The sequence below is a fragment of the Eretmochelys imbricata genome, chromosome 3 (genome assembly GCF_965152235.1).
Source record: "Eretmochelys imbricata isolate rEreImb1 chromosome 3, rEreImb1.hap1, whole genome shotgun sequence".
NCBI classification, from domain to species: domain Eukaryota; kingdom Metazoa; phylum Chordata; order Testudines; family Cheloniidae; genus Eretmochelys; species Eretmochelys imbricata.
This window is the reverse complement of record NC_135574.1, coordinates 84,718,357-84,733,213: the sequence shown is the minus strand read 5'-3', so window position 1 is coordinate 84,733,213 and position 14,857 is coordinate 84,718,357. Positions and strand designations below refer to the sequence as shown.

General features: G+C 47.5%; 1 protein-coding gene across 1 annotated transcript in view; it reads left to right on the top strand.

The window, feature by feature from the left end:
• The window catches only part of METTL24 (methyltransferase like 24), an 86,225-nt gene that overhangs the window by 32,071 nt on the left and 39,297 nt on the right, over positions 1–14,857 (top strand). The window contains exon 2 of the mRNA XM_077811704.1: positions 10,850–10,948. Coding sequence (XP_077667830.1) covers positions 10,850–10,948 — 99 coding nt within the window. The remainder of the gene's footprint in view (positions 1–10,849; positions 10,949–14,857) is intronic.

Genomic DNA, 14,857 nt, shown 5'->3' with positions numbered 1-14,857 from the left:
AATCAGCAGATAATATCTATGCTATAGAAACATAAACATGGCACCTCCATGGATCTATCCTTAATATGAAGAGAGAGGATGGTCTTGTGGTTAAGGAGTTGGACTGGAACTCAGGAGATCTGGATTCATTTCCTGGCTCTGCAAACTTCCTGGATTACATTGGCGAAGCTTTTTTGTTTGCTTCAGTTCATTATCTGTATAATGTAGATAATAGTGCTTCCTTTGTCTGTCTTGTCGATTTGGTTTGTATCCTCTGTGGGGCAGGGACTGTTTCTCAGTACGTGTTTGTGCAGTGACTAGCACAGGGGTCGGCAACCTATGGCACGTGTGCCAAAGACGGCACGCGAGCCAATTTTTAATGGCACGCTGCTGTCTGCCGGGGACAGCAGCATGCAATTAAAAATCCTGCCCGGCCCACTCTTCTCTGCCCCCGCCCACTGCTCTCTCCTTGCAGGGCAGGCAAGCTTCCCCCTCCCCCCGCCTCTTCCCCCAGCGTGCTGGGTTCCTGCCCCTCCTTCTCCCCCTCCCTGTGGCCAATCAGCTGATGGCCCTTGCTACAGAGGGGGAGAGGGAAAAGCAAAGCCGCAGCACGCTCTCTGCTCCGGGGACATTGGGGAAGGGCGTGGAATCGGCATATCCCCTCCAGCCCCCTGTCATGAGCTGCTCGGGACAGGGGGCTGGGAGCACCCCCATGACCCCAGCTCACACCCCCAGCCCTCTGCCCTGACCCCTGCACCCCCCCTCACATGCCCCCAGCCTTCTGCCCTGACCCTGAACCCCCCCAAATCCCCAGCCCTCTGCCCTCACCCCTGCAGCCTCCACACACCCCAGCCCCACGCCCTGACCCCTGCACCCCCCCCCACAACCCCAGCCTTGACTCCTGCACCTCCTCACACACCTCCAGCCCCCTGCCCTGACTCCTGCACCACCCACACATACCCAGCCCCCGACACCCCATGCCCTGACTCTTGCACCCCCACATCCACATTCCCACCTCCACCCTGAGCACCAAACGGGAGCTCCTGCACCCTCCCCACTACCACATTTCCACCTGCACCTCTCGCACCAAATGGGAGCTGCCCAGGTAAGCGCTCCACACCCAAACCTCTTGCCCCAACCCTGAGCCTCCTCCCTCATTCTAGCTCCTGGCCAGACCCTGCACCCCAACCTCCAGCCTGCTCCTTCACCCCCAGCCCTGTTCTCAGTGCACTCCCACCCTCAGCTCAGTGCAGAGAGAGGAAGAGAATGGGCCAGAACCAGGGAGAAAGTAGGTACCTACTCTGTGTGGACAGGGCTGGGACCCTAGGCCGGCAGAGGGTTGAGCGGGGCTGGCAGCCGGGACCCTGGCTGGCAGGAGCCGGCAGACACAACCCCAGACCGGCAGTGGGCTGAGCCGCTCAGCCCACTGCTGGTCTGGGGTCCCAGCCGCTGGCCCCGCTCAGCCTGCTGCCGGTCTGGGGTTCTGGCTGCCAGCCCCTTGCCAGCTGGGGTCCCGGCGGCAGGCCCCGCTCAGCCCGCGGCTGGCCTAGGTGAACGGAACCCCAGGCCAGCAGCGGGCTGAGCAGGCCGGCGATGTAAGTTCAGCATTTTAATTTAATTTTAAATGAAGCTTCTTAAACATTTTGGAAACCTTGTTTACATACAACAATAGTTTAGTTATATAATATATAGACTCAGAGAGAGAGACCTTCTAAAAAACATTAAAATGTAGTATTGGCATGCGAAACCTTAAATTAAAGTGAATAAATGAAGACTTGGCACACCACTTCTGAAAGGTTGCCAACCCCTGGACTAACACAATAGGACACCAGTTTCAGCTGGTACCTCATAAGGCTACCACAAACAATTATTACAATAATAACATCAAATACTCTTCTTGGTGGACAACTGAAGCAACTAGACTGTGTATTGGAGATGTTCTTGGGACCAGAAGGGTGGGAATCCTCCTCACCAGCCCATGAAACTGCTCTACAGATGCAACTCCAGCCTCAGGGATGGAGTTTTCTCTGTGCTGCCTTTGCCCATCCCTCTCCCACCACAGGAGGAATGACCAGTGGATCCAAAGAGCAGTGAATCCTCAGCTCCCAATTCCCACTGCACAGTGGCATGCAGGGAGCCTCTGTGGAGCGGTGTTGCACAATTTGGAAGGGCCCCTCCCTCCTATGTGCTTTTCTTCAAACATGAGTAAAATATTGATCAGCTTTAACAAGAAAAGTAAAGATGTTTGAACATTTGGAAAGGAAGCAAAATCCTGTTTAAAGAGTGAAAAGGGAAATATTGGGATAATGTTAATGTTTACAGATCACCTGTTCTAGACAACAGGGTTGTTACCTGACAACAGATGGGAGGTCACAGCTCATGCGTTGCAAGTCACAGTGCATGGAAAATAGCCTCTGGATATGTAATGCAGTGTAAGCCCATGCTTGAGCTCAAGTCTAACCCCCTTCATGTCTACACTGCAATTGCGCTAAAACAGGTCTTGAACCCAGGGTTCCAGGATCCTGCAGGGCTGAAAGGTCCAAGCTCCTGTCAAGCCGGGACCCTGGGGTTTGAGCCCTATTGCTTTGCAGTGTAGATGCAGCCCTTCTTGACGTGGGTCCCAGGAGTCAGCCAGAAGTATCCCACAATCCCATGAAACAATTTCCTTAGTCCTCGCGATCTCAATAATCTGCAATCGACTTTACTGAAAATGGAAGCCATTGCCCTTGGCAAACAGCAGCAGTTCAGGTCAGCGTTAACCCATCTCCAAGCACAGTATCAGAGAGCCTCCTGGGTTTGCAATGGAGAGTGAACCAATCAAGCTTTTTGCAAAGCAAGCTGCTTCCGGGTCACAGAAGCACAGCCAAATTTTGGTGACTCTCTGGTGAGAGGCAAGTAAAACCAGGGACATCAGCAAAAGCAGCAGGAATGACCACGTGTACCAGCAGAGAGCTACAAAAATGGCAGCTCTGCAGATTTTCTGGATGCGTGATCAGTGCAGGGAGCATATTAAGAGGCTGAAGAGCGAGTACTGGAAGACCAGGGACAAGAACTGCACTTTGGCCAACTTACCAACAACATGCTCATTTTATGATGACTTTGACCGGATTCTGGGCACTGCACCCAGCACAGAGCCAACCGTGTTTTATGACGACCTGGTCAGCTGGGATGGTGCCCTGCTGGCTTTTGAACCCAGCCTGGGGACTGATGGAAGTCAGCAGCAGGCTCCCAGTGAGGAGTATGAAGTGACTCTTTTAATGAAACCAGTCCCAGAGCAGGCTCTGAATCAGGAACAACAGCAACTTCTTGGTCCCTACTCAGAAGAATTGTTTGATCCCCACCCTGAGGAACAGCCCACTGCTGAGCTTGCAGAAAACCTGGTGGAGACAGAAGGTGTCCCAGAGCCCAGTAAGTGTATGACTCAAATGTACAGTTTATTATTATTATAATGGGGGTGGTAAGGGGATTTCTGCTGTAAGAAGCATTGATAAGCCCTGGCTACCAGCGTGTGGCCACTAATGACTGACTGTATCACAGCATCTGGGTGTCCCCTCTTTCCCTCCCCCACCCGCCTCCCATGTGGCATTCAAAATGGCGACTTGGAATTTCAAACATTCATAAATAGCTGTAAAGGTTATTTTAACTGTTAAGTCACAGATGTTTGTCAGGGTCAGTCATGTTTTCCTTCCAGTAATAAGAAACTTGCCACTCTGTAATCACTCCTCCAGGGTCTATGGACCCACCAGTAAACAGTGAGCTGAGTTGGTGATTCAGTATTCTATTCCCAAACCTAGTCCATTTCAGTTAGAAGTAATCCATGCAGTTTGCAGGCCACCAGATCATTTCTCCCAAGTACAGGTGGGGTGTCAGTTTTGTCCCCACTGCTGCAGATTTCAAAGCGTTTGCATGCAGCAATAACAGGGTAAGCCATGTGTGAGCTAGTGCAGCATCATGTTAATTCCATCATGGATTCTGACTCAATCCTGGCTGTTGATAGCTGCAAACTATTCCTGAAGGAGGACCTCCAGACAGTCACATTGCATGGAAGGGTGTATTTTCCAGGTCCCCCATAGAGCTGACTAGTCCACTCCACTCACAAATGTGCTGTACGTTTCAATACTTCAGCTGCATACACTGCAGGTTTCCCTCCAGCAGCTAGGAATAACATCTCCCTTTGCCATTAAGCACCACACGAACAGTTATGTCTTCCAAAATATGAAAGGCCTGACAAGACAGAAAAAGCCTTTTTCAATAAGGGCACGAAACAACCTGCCCCCGCTCCATATGGCAATTAGTTAAGAAATTTTTATGAAACAGAAAAAGGTTATAATTTTAAACTTACCATTGTTTCTGCACTTCTGTAACTGCAATTAACAAGGCTGTCCAGAGACAGTATGAGGACTGAGGCATCTCCTTTACAATATGTGTTAGTTCACTTTAGAAATGTTACATTTTATGTCCTTGAGATGCCACCAAAATTAATTCAGTGCTCCTCCACTGAGCTGATGTAGACAATAACCCTCCATTTCTTGTCCTATTTCAGGACCCTCAAACTATACTGCCTACTTCTTCTTCAGGAACTCAATCTGTGGCCCGGCATACCTCCACAGACTGTTCCAAAAGGAAGCATTTCTGTGATGAAATTATGGTTGAAGTTCTTGCAAAGGCAGACCAGCAGGTCCAGAACCAGAAGAAGAGGGACAGCATGTTTACAGGCAGGAAGAAAGGTTGAGGCTCGCTGCACAGGTGGAGGACAGGGTTTCAGCAAGGGAGCAGAGACTTCCAAAGCAGTTCCTGGAACAGGAACAGAGGCTAAGGGAGGAGGACAGTGCTCAACAGACAGAACTGTTTCAGCAACTCATCTCCATAATGGCTGCAAGAAACACATCTCTTGCTGCCTCCCGAACTTCATGATATGAGCACGTGCAATGTACCCTCAGTCCATTAGTAGCTTGGACAGCTCTGTGTCAGGGTGGCCCATGCACTCAGGACTCATGAGTGGCTGGGCAGGGCAACTAAACCCTGTGTAGCCTTCCTTCATCAACCCCTGTCCGGTGGAAACCTCCCCTCCCCTCTTCCGCTGCTGTGTGAGGGGAAAATGTGTAAAGAAGGGAAAGAAGAATGTAGGGTCAGCGGTGATGTAGCAGTAGGGGGATTGTATCGTGTATTAACTATTTCCTATTCTTTTTGTGTGTGTGTGTGTGTGTGTGGGGGGGTTTGTAATGATAGCTGGCCTGCCAAACGCTGTGTGTGTTTTACTATTTTAGGACATGTTTACAAATAAAGGATGTTATATTTTCATGAAAGTATACTGCTATGTCTGCATCACATCATACAATCATGATTTGAGATGATAGAGCTAAAAATGTGTTTAGGAGTAATTAAGCACCATTAAGAAAACCATATTCCTCTATTTAGCTATTCACATTTTAATACATTCCATCTGTACACCCATTCTACCCTCTCCCCCAACACATAACCAAATTCACTATTTATCATGTCATTCAGACTTACTTTGCGTGTCAGTCAAGCCTACATCTCTCCCAAGCACTGCCCCCCACCAAAAAATTAATAAGCCACTTTTCCCACACAAGCACATTCCTATGGGTACTATTCCCCCTCTTCCATTGGGCCATGCAAGTCCATAATGTGAGAACACCAAGCAACACTGACTTCTGTTGCCCGGGTGCAACCAGCTCCCTCAGTAGTAGCTGCAGTTTCTGGCTGGGGGTACTAATCTAGCGACCCGTCATTGTCATAGGTCTATTCAGGGGGAAATGGCTCAACTCTGGCTTTACAAAGGTTGTGAAGAGCACAGCAAGCCACAGTACTGCAATCAGCACTGATGACATTGGAATCCAAACAGACACCTCCAATGGGATTTTAATCTGCCAAAAGCACATTAGCCACCATTCTACACCTGCTGAGAATGTAATTAATCTTTCTTTTGCCAGGGCCTCTGAAATTAGGGTGCGGTTTTGTAAGTCAAAGCAAAAGGGATGCATGGGCTCCCCCACAATAACAGTGGGGACAGTAACGCTGTTTAAGTAAATGTCATTTGGTGGGAATAGTGTCCCAGCCTATCTATGAATGTAGACTCCTGAGCAGCAAAAAACTCTAGCATTGTGAACTTTTCAAGTATAGCCCTTGTAAACATTCATAAATCTGCCTCTGTGGTCCACAAGGGCTTGCATAACCATGGAGTAGTACCCTTTGTGGTTTGTGTACTCGTGCTCCTTGCGGAGGGCAAACTATGGGCATATGACTCCCATTGGTGGCTCCTGGCACAGTTAGGAAACCCCATTCTCTCAAAGCCAGTAATTACCTCCAGAATATCTTTAATGCCTGCCACCATGGGGTAACCCACACTCCTAATTGCCTCAGTTAACTACCACTTTACCCACAGTCAACTTTCCAACCCCAAACTGGCTGGCAACAAACTTGTAGCAGCCAAGGGTAGCCAGCTTCCAGACCATTATAGCAACCTACTTCTGGACTGGCAAGGATGACCTCAGATGTGTCTCTTTATGTTGGGGACAAGCTGCTCACAACGCTCCAGAAATGTAGCTTTCTTCATGTGAAAGTTCTGGACCTACTCCTGGTCATCTCAGGTCTGCATGACGATGTGATCCCACCGGTCTGTGCTTGTGGCGTTGCTGCAGAAGTGGTGCTATGTCGGGGGCATCAGCAGCTATGCCGTTATATTGGCCAGTGCCAGTGCAACTCTGAAATGGTATTCCAGGGTACTCCTCCTCCTCTGCTGCCTCCTCTCCTTGCAGCTCCATTGGGAAATCCATCAGGTACCTTTCGGGGGGACAGAAAACATCGCGAATATGTCCACAAGCGCCTCAGATGCTGTGCCAGTTTTCTGACACAGGAGTGAAAGCGCAAGAAAAAGAAGTTCATCAAAAGGCACCTCGTCCAGGTTGCTGGCTCGGAGAGCTGGGAGTGCCCAGACCAAAATGACGGCTTGGCAGGCTGTGTTTGGCAGGCTGTTCAGACTTCCTACAGCATGCAGGGCTGACAGGAAAATTTTCCCACATTGTACCACAGTCCTAGGGCTTGAGTGGCCACATTTTGTGGGGAAGGAGGCTTTTGGGATTCTGGGATATGATTACTTTGACTTGGATCTGCACACTGCAGTGTGGATGTCAGAACTCTAGGTTCAAGCACGTGTTAGAAAAGTCTTAATGTAGGGTTAAAATACAATGTAGATGCTCAAACCCAGGGTTCCCTAACACGGGTCAGCTGACTCAAGTCCCACTAACCCTGGGCTTACATTTCAAAGTGGACATACCCACCGGGGCTGTTACTCCCTCCCTTGCAGGGGTACAGACTGGGCCTTTGCTTCACCATCTCCCATCCCAGGGTACCAGCCAGCACAGCCAAGCTGAGTTGGAGGGGGAAATAGTCTGCTATTGGTATAGACCTACTGGATCAATTTTGATCAGCTCCTGATGCAATGCAGCTTACTCCGAGCAGAATGTAATGTTGCAATCTAGTCCACTGTGAGAAAAAAAATCAGAAAACCTCGAGAGAGAATGCCACAAAGATTCTTTAACATCCCACCATATGAAAGAGAATCTCATTTCAGACAAAAAGAAAAGGAATACTTGTGGCAACTTAGAGACTAACCAATTTATTTGAGCATAAGCTTTCGTGAGCTACAGCATGAAAGCTTATGCTCAAATAAATTGGTTAGTCTCTAAGGTGCCACAAGTACTCCTTTTCTTTTTGTGAATACAGACTAACACGGCTGTTACTCTGAAACCTGTCATTTCAGACAGTTAATGCCAGAGCTTTATTTTCTCTGACAACTAGCAGTAAAGATAATTTTTGGGTGCAATGGAACAATGGGTGCCCTGTAATTCTACTACTCTGTGGAGTACCTGCAGTGTTCTACATTTCAGGATAGCTGACTCAGCTGTTTGGGTGCACCTGGTTTTGCCTGAAAACTATTGCCAGACTTCATTCTCATTTCAGCTTTCAAACATGTCAGATCTACAGCTTTCCTGTCATCACAAATATTGTGTAGCCACATGAAATGTTTGAATCATTTTGAAAGATTCCACACTTTTCCCTCCCAAAGTGTCCACTTAACTTTCTGACATCAGCAGTTTCAACATCACACTTTGAAATCAGAGTATCAATGGTCTGTGCCACAAGTGGGTTTCTTGATATTCTGGCTTCTGTGACATGCAGTGTGGGACACGAATTCTTGTTTAATAGCAAAAAGTGAAAGAAAGCCAAAAAAACATAGAGGGGGGGAAATGTAAGGTTACTGTTCGGCTGTTGCTGCAAAAGTTTCTAAAATGTTCAGCATCTCTTCACTGTTACAAAAAAAAAAAAAAAAATGAAAAACCAAGACCAAAACTCTCCTACAGATTACTTGGCTCATATTCACTCACAGACTGTGTTTACTTAGAAAGCAAAAATATGAACTTGTGATAGGAGTTCAAGGCAAAAATTCCATCTGGTCTGGAGTTCCTGTCTAATAATCTTTGTGTTTGAGCTTCATCTTTCTTTCGTTCTATTCTTGCTAGGGTTGCCAACTGTCTAATCTCACAAACCCAAACACCCTTGCCCTGCCCTGAGGCCCCACTCCTTCCCTTCCCTGAGGCCACACCCTGCTCACTCCATCCCCACTACCCCCCTTTACTCACTTTCACCGGGCTGTGGCAGGGGGTTGGGGTTGGGGTGTGGGAGGAGATGCGGGCTCTGGGCTGGGGCCGAGGGGTTCAGAGGGTGAGAGGGGGCTTTGGGCTGAGCCTAGGGCAGGGGCTTGGGGTGCTGGAGGGAGCTCAGGGTGCGGGTTCTGGGAGGGAGTTTGGGTGCAGGAGGGGGCTCAGGTCTGGGGCTTGGGGTGCTGGAGGGATTTAGGGGTATGGACTCTGGGAGTTTGGGTGCAGGAGGGGGTGTGCAGTGCAGGCTCCGGGAGGGGGCTCAGGGCTGGGGCAGGGGATTGGGGTGCGGGGTGCAGGTTCTGGGAGGGAGTTTGGGTGTGGGAGGGGACTCAGGGCTGGAGTAGGGGTGCAGTAAGGGTGAGGGGTGTGGGCTTTGGCCAGGAGGCGCTTACTTTAGGTGGCTCTTGTTCAGCAGTGCAGCGGGGATAAGGCAGGCTCCCTGCTTGCCCTGGTCTTGTGTCACTCCCAGAAGGGGCTGACACGTTGCTGTGGCCCCAAGAGGGGTGGGCAGGGGTCTCTGCGCGCTGTCCATGCCCTGATGCTGCAGCTCCCATTGGCCAGGAACTGTGGCCAGTAGGAGCTGTGGGGGCGGAGCCTGCCTGAGCCCCGCTGCACTGCCGTCTGAGGTAAGTGGGACCAGGGGGCTCCATGCGCTGCCCCCTTGGTGCGCCATTCCGGAAGTGGCCAGCACATCCCTGTGGCCTCTGGGGAGGTGCAGGGGCCGCCCCCACAGCTCCCATTGGCCACAATTCCCAGCCAATGGGAGCTGCGGAGTTGGTGCTGGGGACAGGGGCAGCGTGCTGAGACCCCCGCCCCCGGCAGCCACAGGGATGTGCTGGCTGCTTCTGGAAGCAGCGTGGGGCCAGGGTAGGCAGGGAGCCTGCCTTAGCCCCACTGTGCCACCAGACTTCTAGTGGCCTAAAATCTCCTGGGTTGTCTTCAGTAGTCTCTGGGAGATAGGGCCTGATTCCAGGACACTTCCAGCGAAACCAGGAGCGTAGGCAACCCTAGTTCTTGCCCATCTGCTATGTCCCCCATATCACTACAATGGTTCCTGTACCTGAGGAGAGAGGGCTGCAACTTCCTCTATAGCCTGTCAATATTGCTGTGTCAGACAGCTTAATGGAAGGCTCTTTCTTCCTCCTATGATTTCAGCTCTGACAGTGTTCAGTCTAGTCCAATTAGTTTTACTTCCTTTAACTTTATTGTTTTGAGACTTTCTTATTGAAATGAGACCCTGCTGGGATCACAGACCGCTTTTGCTTTTGTTTTTGTTTTGTTTGTTTACTTGATGCAAAACAGTGTTATGAAAAAACCATGGTTGTCTTCCTGGAATTTTCAGTTAATCACAAATGACCAAGGGAAGCTAGACCCCACCTAACTTATTATAAGACTAATGGACTGTCACAATGCAAAGAATAATCTTTTTGGTGGGGCTCAGTCATAGGGAATTTGTCTTAATTTTAATGTAAGATTTCTCCATATACTTTTGTGTGTGTTTTTGAGGGAAAGAGCAATTTCTAAAACGACAAAAGCATGCTGCATTTAGGGAAGGTATTGCTGTTGGGAGTGCAACACCCTGTTGGTATGCAAACACATTTCTGAAAGACCTTTCCTGTCCTACTTTCTGTGGGAAGTGTTGTTTGAAAAGCTGACAGGATCTCCAAGGTTTTGAGCTGATGGGCCCCTCACAGAGTATGCAAAGCATCCACTGAAACTAGTTCCCTGTGGAGATGAAAATGAAGAGTTATAATACTATGGGCAACAATGCTGCCATTTTTCAGGAAAATAAAGAATTCTGATAACTCTTTTTAGGCGAACATGAAAGAATAAAGGACCTTTTCTTTTAAAAATGCAGACTACCATATTGAATTATAAAACTAGACTTTAAAAAAGGAAAATCTACTGATTGTCTAGGTTTATTGCTTATAATCACTGTTTGCAGTGTAAGATCGCCATATATTACCAGAAACTGAAGTGGAATGGTATGTTCAACTGCATTAAATTTTATAGTGAACTATTGTAGGATTTTAGCCATTCACATTCTGATTTTCTACATGTCAGTAAAAAATTTTAGAAAACTTTTTTATATTTAAACTTATATCTCATTTAATATATTGTGCCACTGCATTTTATGCTTTTACTGAGAGATGCCATTCCTTTAAGTGTTTTTTCTGTATTTACAGACTATACGATGGAACGTAGACCTGCAGCCTTGGGCAAGTCCAACTCCTTCCCTGAATTATGAGGCCTTGAGGTTCCTGAAGTATATCACCACACCTCAGGTTGGTTTCCATTTCGATATCCAGTTTGAAAATAATTTGCAAAACACAATCAATTATTCCCCCCAGAAAGATTCTTCAACAAGAGTTACAATGATTTCCACTCCCCATGGAGCTGAAGGTTGCATCTTGTTTAGATTATATATATTGTTTCTGAAGCTGTGCAACTTAACAATGATGATCAACTTAAATATGATGGTTAAAAGAGAGGCTAGAAAGAGACTCCTTTCCTTTGAACATTTATTAATAAAATCCATCATTGCTACCTGTGCCTCTTCTCGAGTACAGTACATCTGAAATTTCAGAAATAGACACACAAGGGCTGGGGGGGTCCAAAAGTTTTGTGGCAGGCACTGGAGGACCTTTAAATAATCATTTGGTAGCCAGGCACATTTTCTTGAAAAATATGCATTCTAGGTACTCAGCCAGTTTAGGAGAAGTGGCAGGTCCCCCTATATATTAAACAGGTTTCCCCAGTAATGTCAATAGCGATCCAATCTCTCTGTAGCAAAATATTTTTCTATTCACCCCAAAAAAATGGTGGGAGTAGAGGGAGAGAGGTTAATTTCTGAGATGCTGAACACTTAGAACTCCAGTTGCAGTCAAAGGTAGCTGCAGGTGCTCAGCACATCTGAAAATCAGGCCTGGATGTCTTGCTAAAGATGTAACTTTTTACAATGACATTTATATGTGTATTTCACCCAAGAAAGAATGGGAAGGGCCGCTAGATGCCCATAGTTTAGAACAGGGTGGGTATTTTATTATCCTTATCTACCAACAAGTAATCTCTGAACATCTGACTTGCAACTTGTCTATTCTGTGTCTTGCACCTAGGAATAACAAAGAACTTTATAAGATTGGTGTTTGTGTCACTCCCATAAGAAATTCTTTCTCTATACAGTGTTTCTGAGGATGATACCTAGAAATATACCATTGTCCCTGTCTGTTGGTAATTGTGAGGGTAACACAATCCCTGCTTATCTGCAGACCTATGGGTGCCCTAGCTGTATTATTAGAAGTACCTGAATCATTTTTACAATGATGTCTGTGCCCCAAACACTCACTAGAATGAAGTATACTGAGAAAGCAGGAATGAAGATGATTCAAATGAAGACAGTAAGATCTAAATGGAACCAAATTAATTACACTTCTTTTTTGTCAAGTAGAGATGCTTAGCCTGAAGCAGGCTTAGAGCACAGAAAACAGTCCTTATTCAGTGACTTAATACATTGTGGCAGACTCTGCTAGTTGGGTCAAAACCTACAAGAGCATCAATTAGTGAAGAGTTTATAGTTTTTGACATAGCAATCAAGAGGTTCAGTTCCCAGAATGATGATTGACCTCTGGGGCAGGCGTAAGTGAAATCAAGAAATGAAAGAAACCCTCATTGCTGATCTAACAGATGCTACTGAATTAATAACTGACCATGATAGCCCCATAAAAGGAGTAAATGCCACAAGAAATGAAAGATATTTACAGAATTGGGCATCAGGTCTTGTTTTTCTTGTGGACTGAGCAAGTTTCAATGAAATGAAAGACCAGTGCCGCCAAATCGAGAAGATATCATAATCCCTTGCCTGAGCAAGGTGTGGACCTGGGAAGGCACTTTAAATACTAAGATTAGATTATCATGAAAACCTTAATATGTTTCATTCATTATTATTTGTATTAAAGTAATACCTAGGGGCCTCAACCAAGATTGGAGCTCCTTGTGCTAGGCTCTGTATAAACACATAGTAAGAGACAGTCCCTACCTGAAGAGCTTACAATCTAATTAGATAATACAAACAAGGGTGGTGGAGGAGAGGGGAAACAGGCCCAGAGAGGTGAAATGTGTTGCTCAAGGTTATACAACAGGCCAGTGGCTGAACTGGGAATGCAACCCAGGGCTCCTGGCTCCCCGTCTGGTGTCCTCTCCTCTTGCCCATGCTGCCAAGAGCTGTTAAAAGCTTTCCAAATTCTGAGCATTGTAATTGCTTGAGTATCATGAGTCAATTAACTCAGAGCATTCTGAAGTTTATTTATTTTGCTGCAAATCGATTTCCTGTGGAATACAGATTTTTTTTGTATTTTAAAATGAGCACCGATATATTATGTGCTTGTTATTGCAATGTCATTTATTTGCTGATTTTTATATGACTGAGGGTATGTCTACACTACGAAATTAGGTCGAATTTATAGAAGTCAGTTTTGTAGAAAGCGTTTTTATACAGTCGATTGTGTGTGTCCCCACACAAATGCTCTAACTGCATGTAGTCAGCGGAGCGTGTCCACAGTACCGAGGCAACCATCGACATCCGGAGCGTTGCACTGTGGGTAGCTATCCCACAGTTCCCGCAGTCTCCGCCACCCATTTGAATTCTGGGTAGAAATCCCAGTGCCTGATGGGGCTAAAACATTGTCGCAGGTGGTTCTGGGTACATATCGTCAGGCCCCCCTTCCCTCCCTCCTTCCATGAAAGCAAGGGCAGACAAACGTTTTGGACCTTTTTTCTTGAGTTACCTGTGCAGACGCCATACCATGGCAAGCATGGAGCCCCCTCAGCTAACTGTCACTGTATGTCTCCTGGGTGCTGGCAGACATGGTACTGCATTGCTACACAGCAGCAGTTTATTGCCTTTTGGCATCAGACAGTGCAGTATGACTTGTAGCCATCATCAACGTAGTCCTGGGTGCTCTTTTAACCGACCTCGATGAGATCGGGGCGCCTAGGCAAACATGGGAGTGAGTCAGCCAGGTCATTTTCCTTTTAAGTTTTGTCTCATGGCGATTGAGTCCTACCAGCAGTGCACTGTCTTTTAATCAGCAGCCAGCAGAAGTCGATGGCCAGTAGTCATACTGCACCATCTTCTGCCGAGCACCCAGGAGATGACGATGGCTAGCAGTCGTACTGCACAGTCTGCTGCCAGCAAGATGTATAAAGATAGATGAAGTGGCTCAAACCAAGAAATAGACCAGATTTGTTTTGTATTCATTTTCTCCTCCCTCCCTCTGTGAAATCAGTGGCCTGCTAAACCCAGTTTTGAGTTCTGTCCTTGAGGTTTTGAATTCTATCCTTGAGGGGACCATTCAGTTTCTCGCAAAGCCACCCCCTTTCTTGATTTTAATTCCCTGTAAGCCAACCCTGTAAGCCATGTCGTCAGTCGCCTCTCCATCCATCAGGGCAACGGCAGAGAATCGTTCCGCACCTTTTTTTCTGTGCAGACGCCATGCCATGACAAGCATGGCGCCCGCTCAGATCACTTTGGCAATTAGGAGCACATTAAATACCACACGCATTATCCAGCAGTATATGCAGCACCAGAACCTGGCAAAGCGAAACCAGGCGAGTAGGCGACGTCAGCGCGGTGACGAGAGTGATAAGGACATGGACACAGAATTTTCTCAAACCATGGGTCCTGGCAATGTGGGCATCAAGGTGCTAATGGGGCAGGTTCATGCGGTGGAACGCCGATTCTGGACTCGGGAAACAAGCACAGACTGGTGGGACTGCATAGTGTTGCAGGTCTGGGACGATTCCCAGTGGCTGCGAAACTTTCGCATGCATAAGGGCACTTTCATGGAACTTTGTGACTTGCTTTCCCCTGCTCTGAGGCGCAATAATACTAAGATGAGAGCAGCCCTCACAGCTGAGAAGCAAGTGGCAATAGCCCTGTGGAAGCTTGCAACGCCAGACAGCTACTGGTCAGTCGGGAATCAATTTGGAGTGGGCAAATCTACTGTGGGGGCTGCTGTGATGCAAGTAGCTAACACAATCAAAGAGCTGCTGATATCAAGGGTAGTGACCTGGGAAATGTGCAGGTCATAGTGGATGGCTTTGCTGCAATGGGATTCCCTAACTGTGGTGGGGCCATAGACGGAACCCATATCCCTATCTTGGCACCGGAGCACCAAGCCGGCGAGTACATAAAC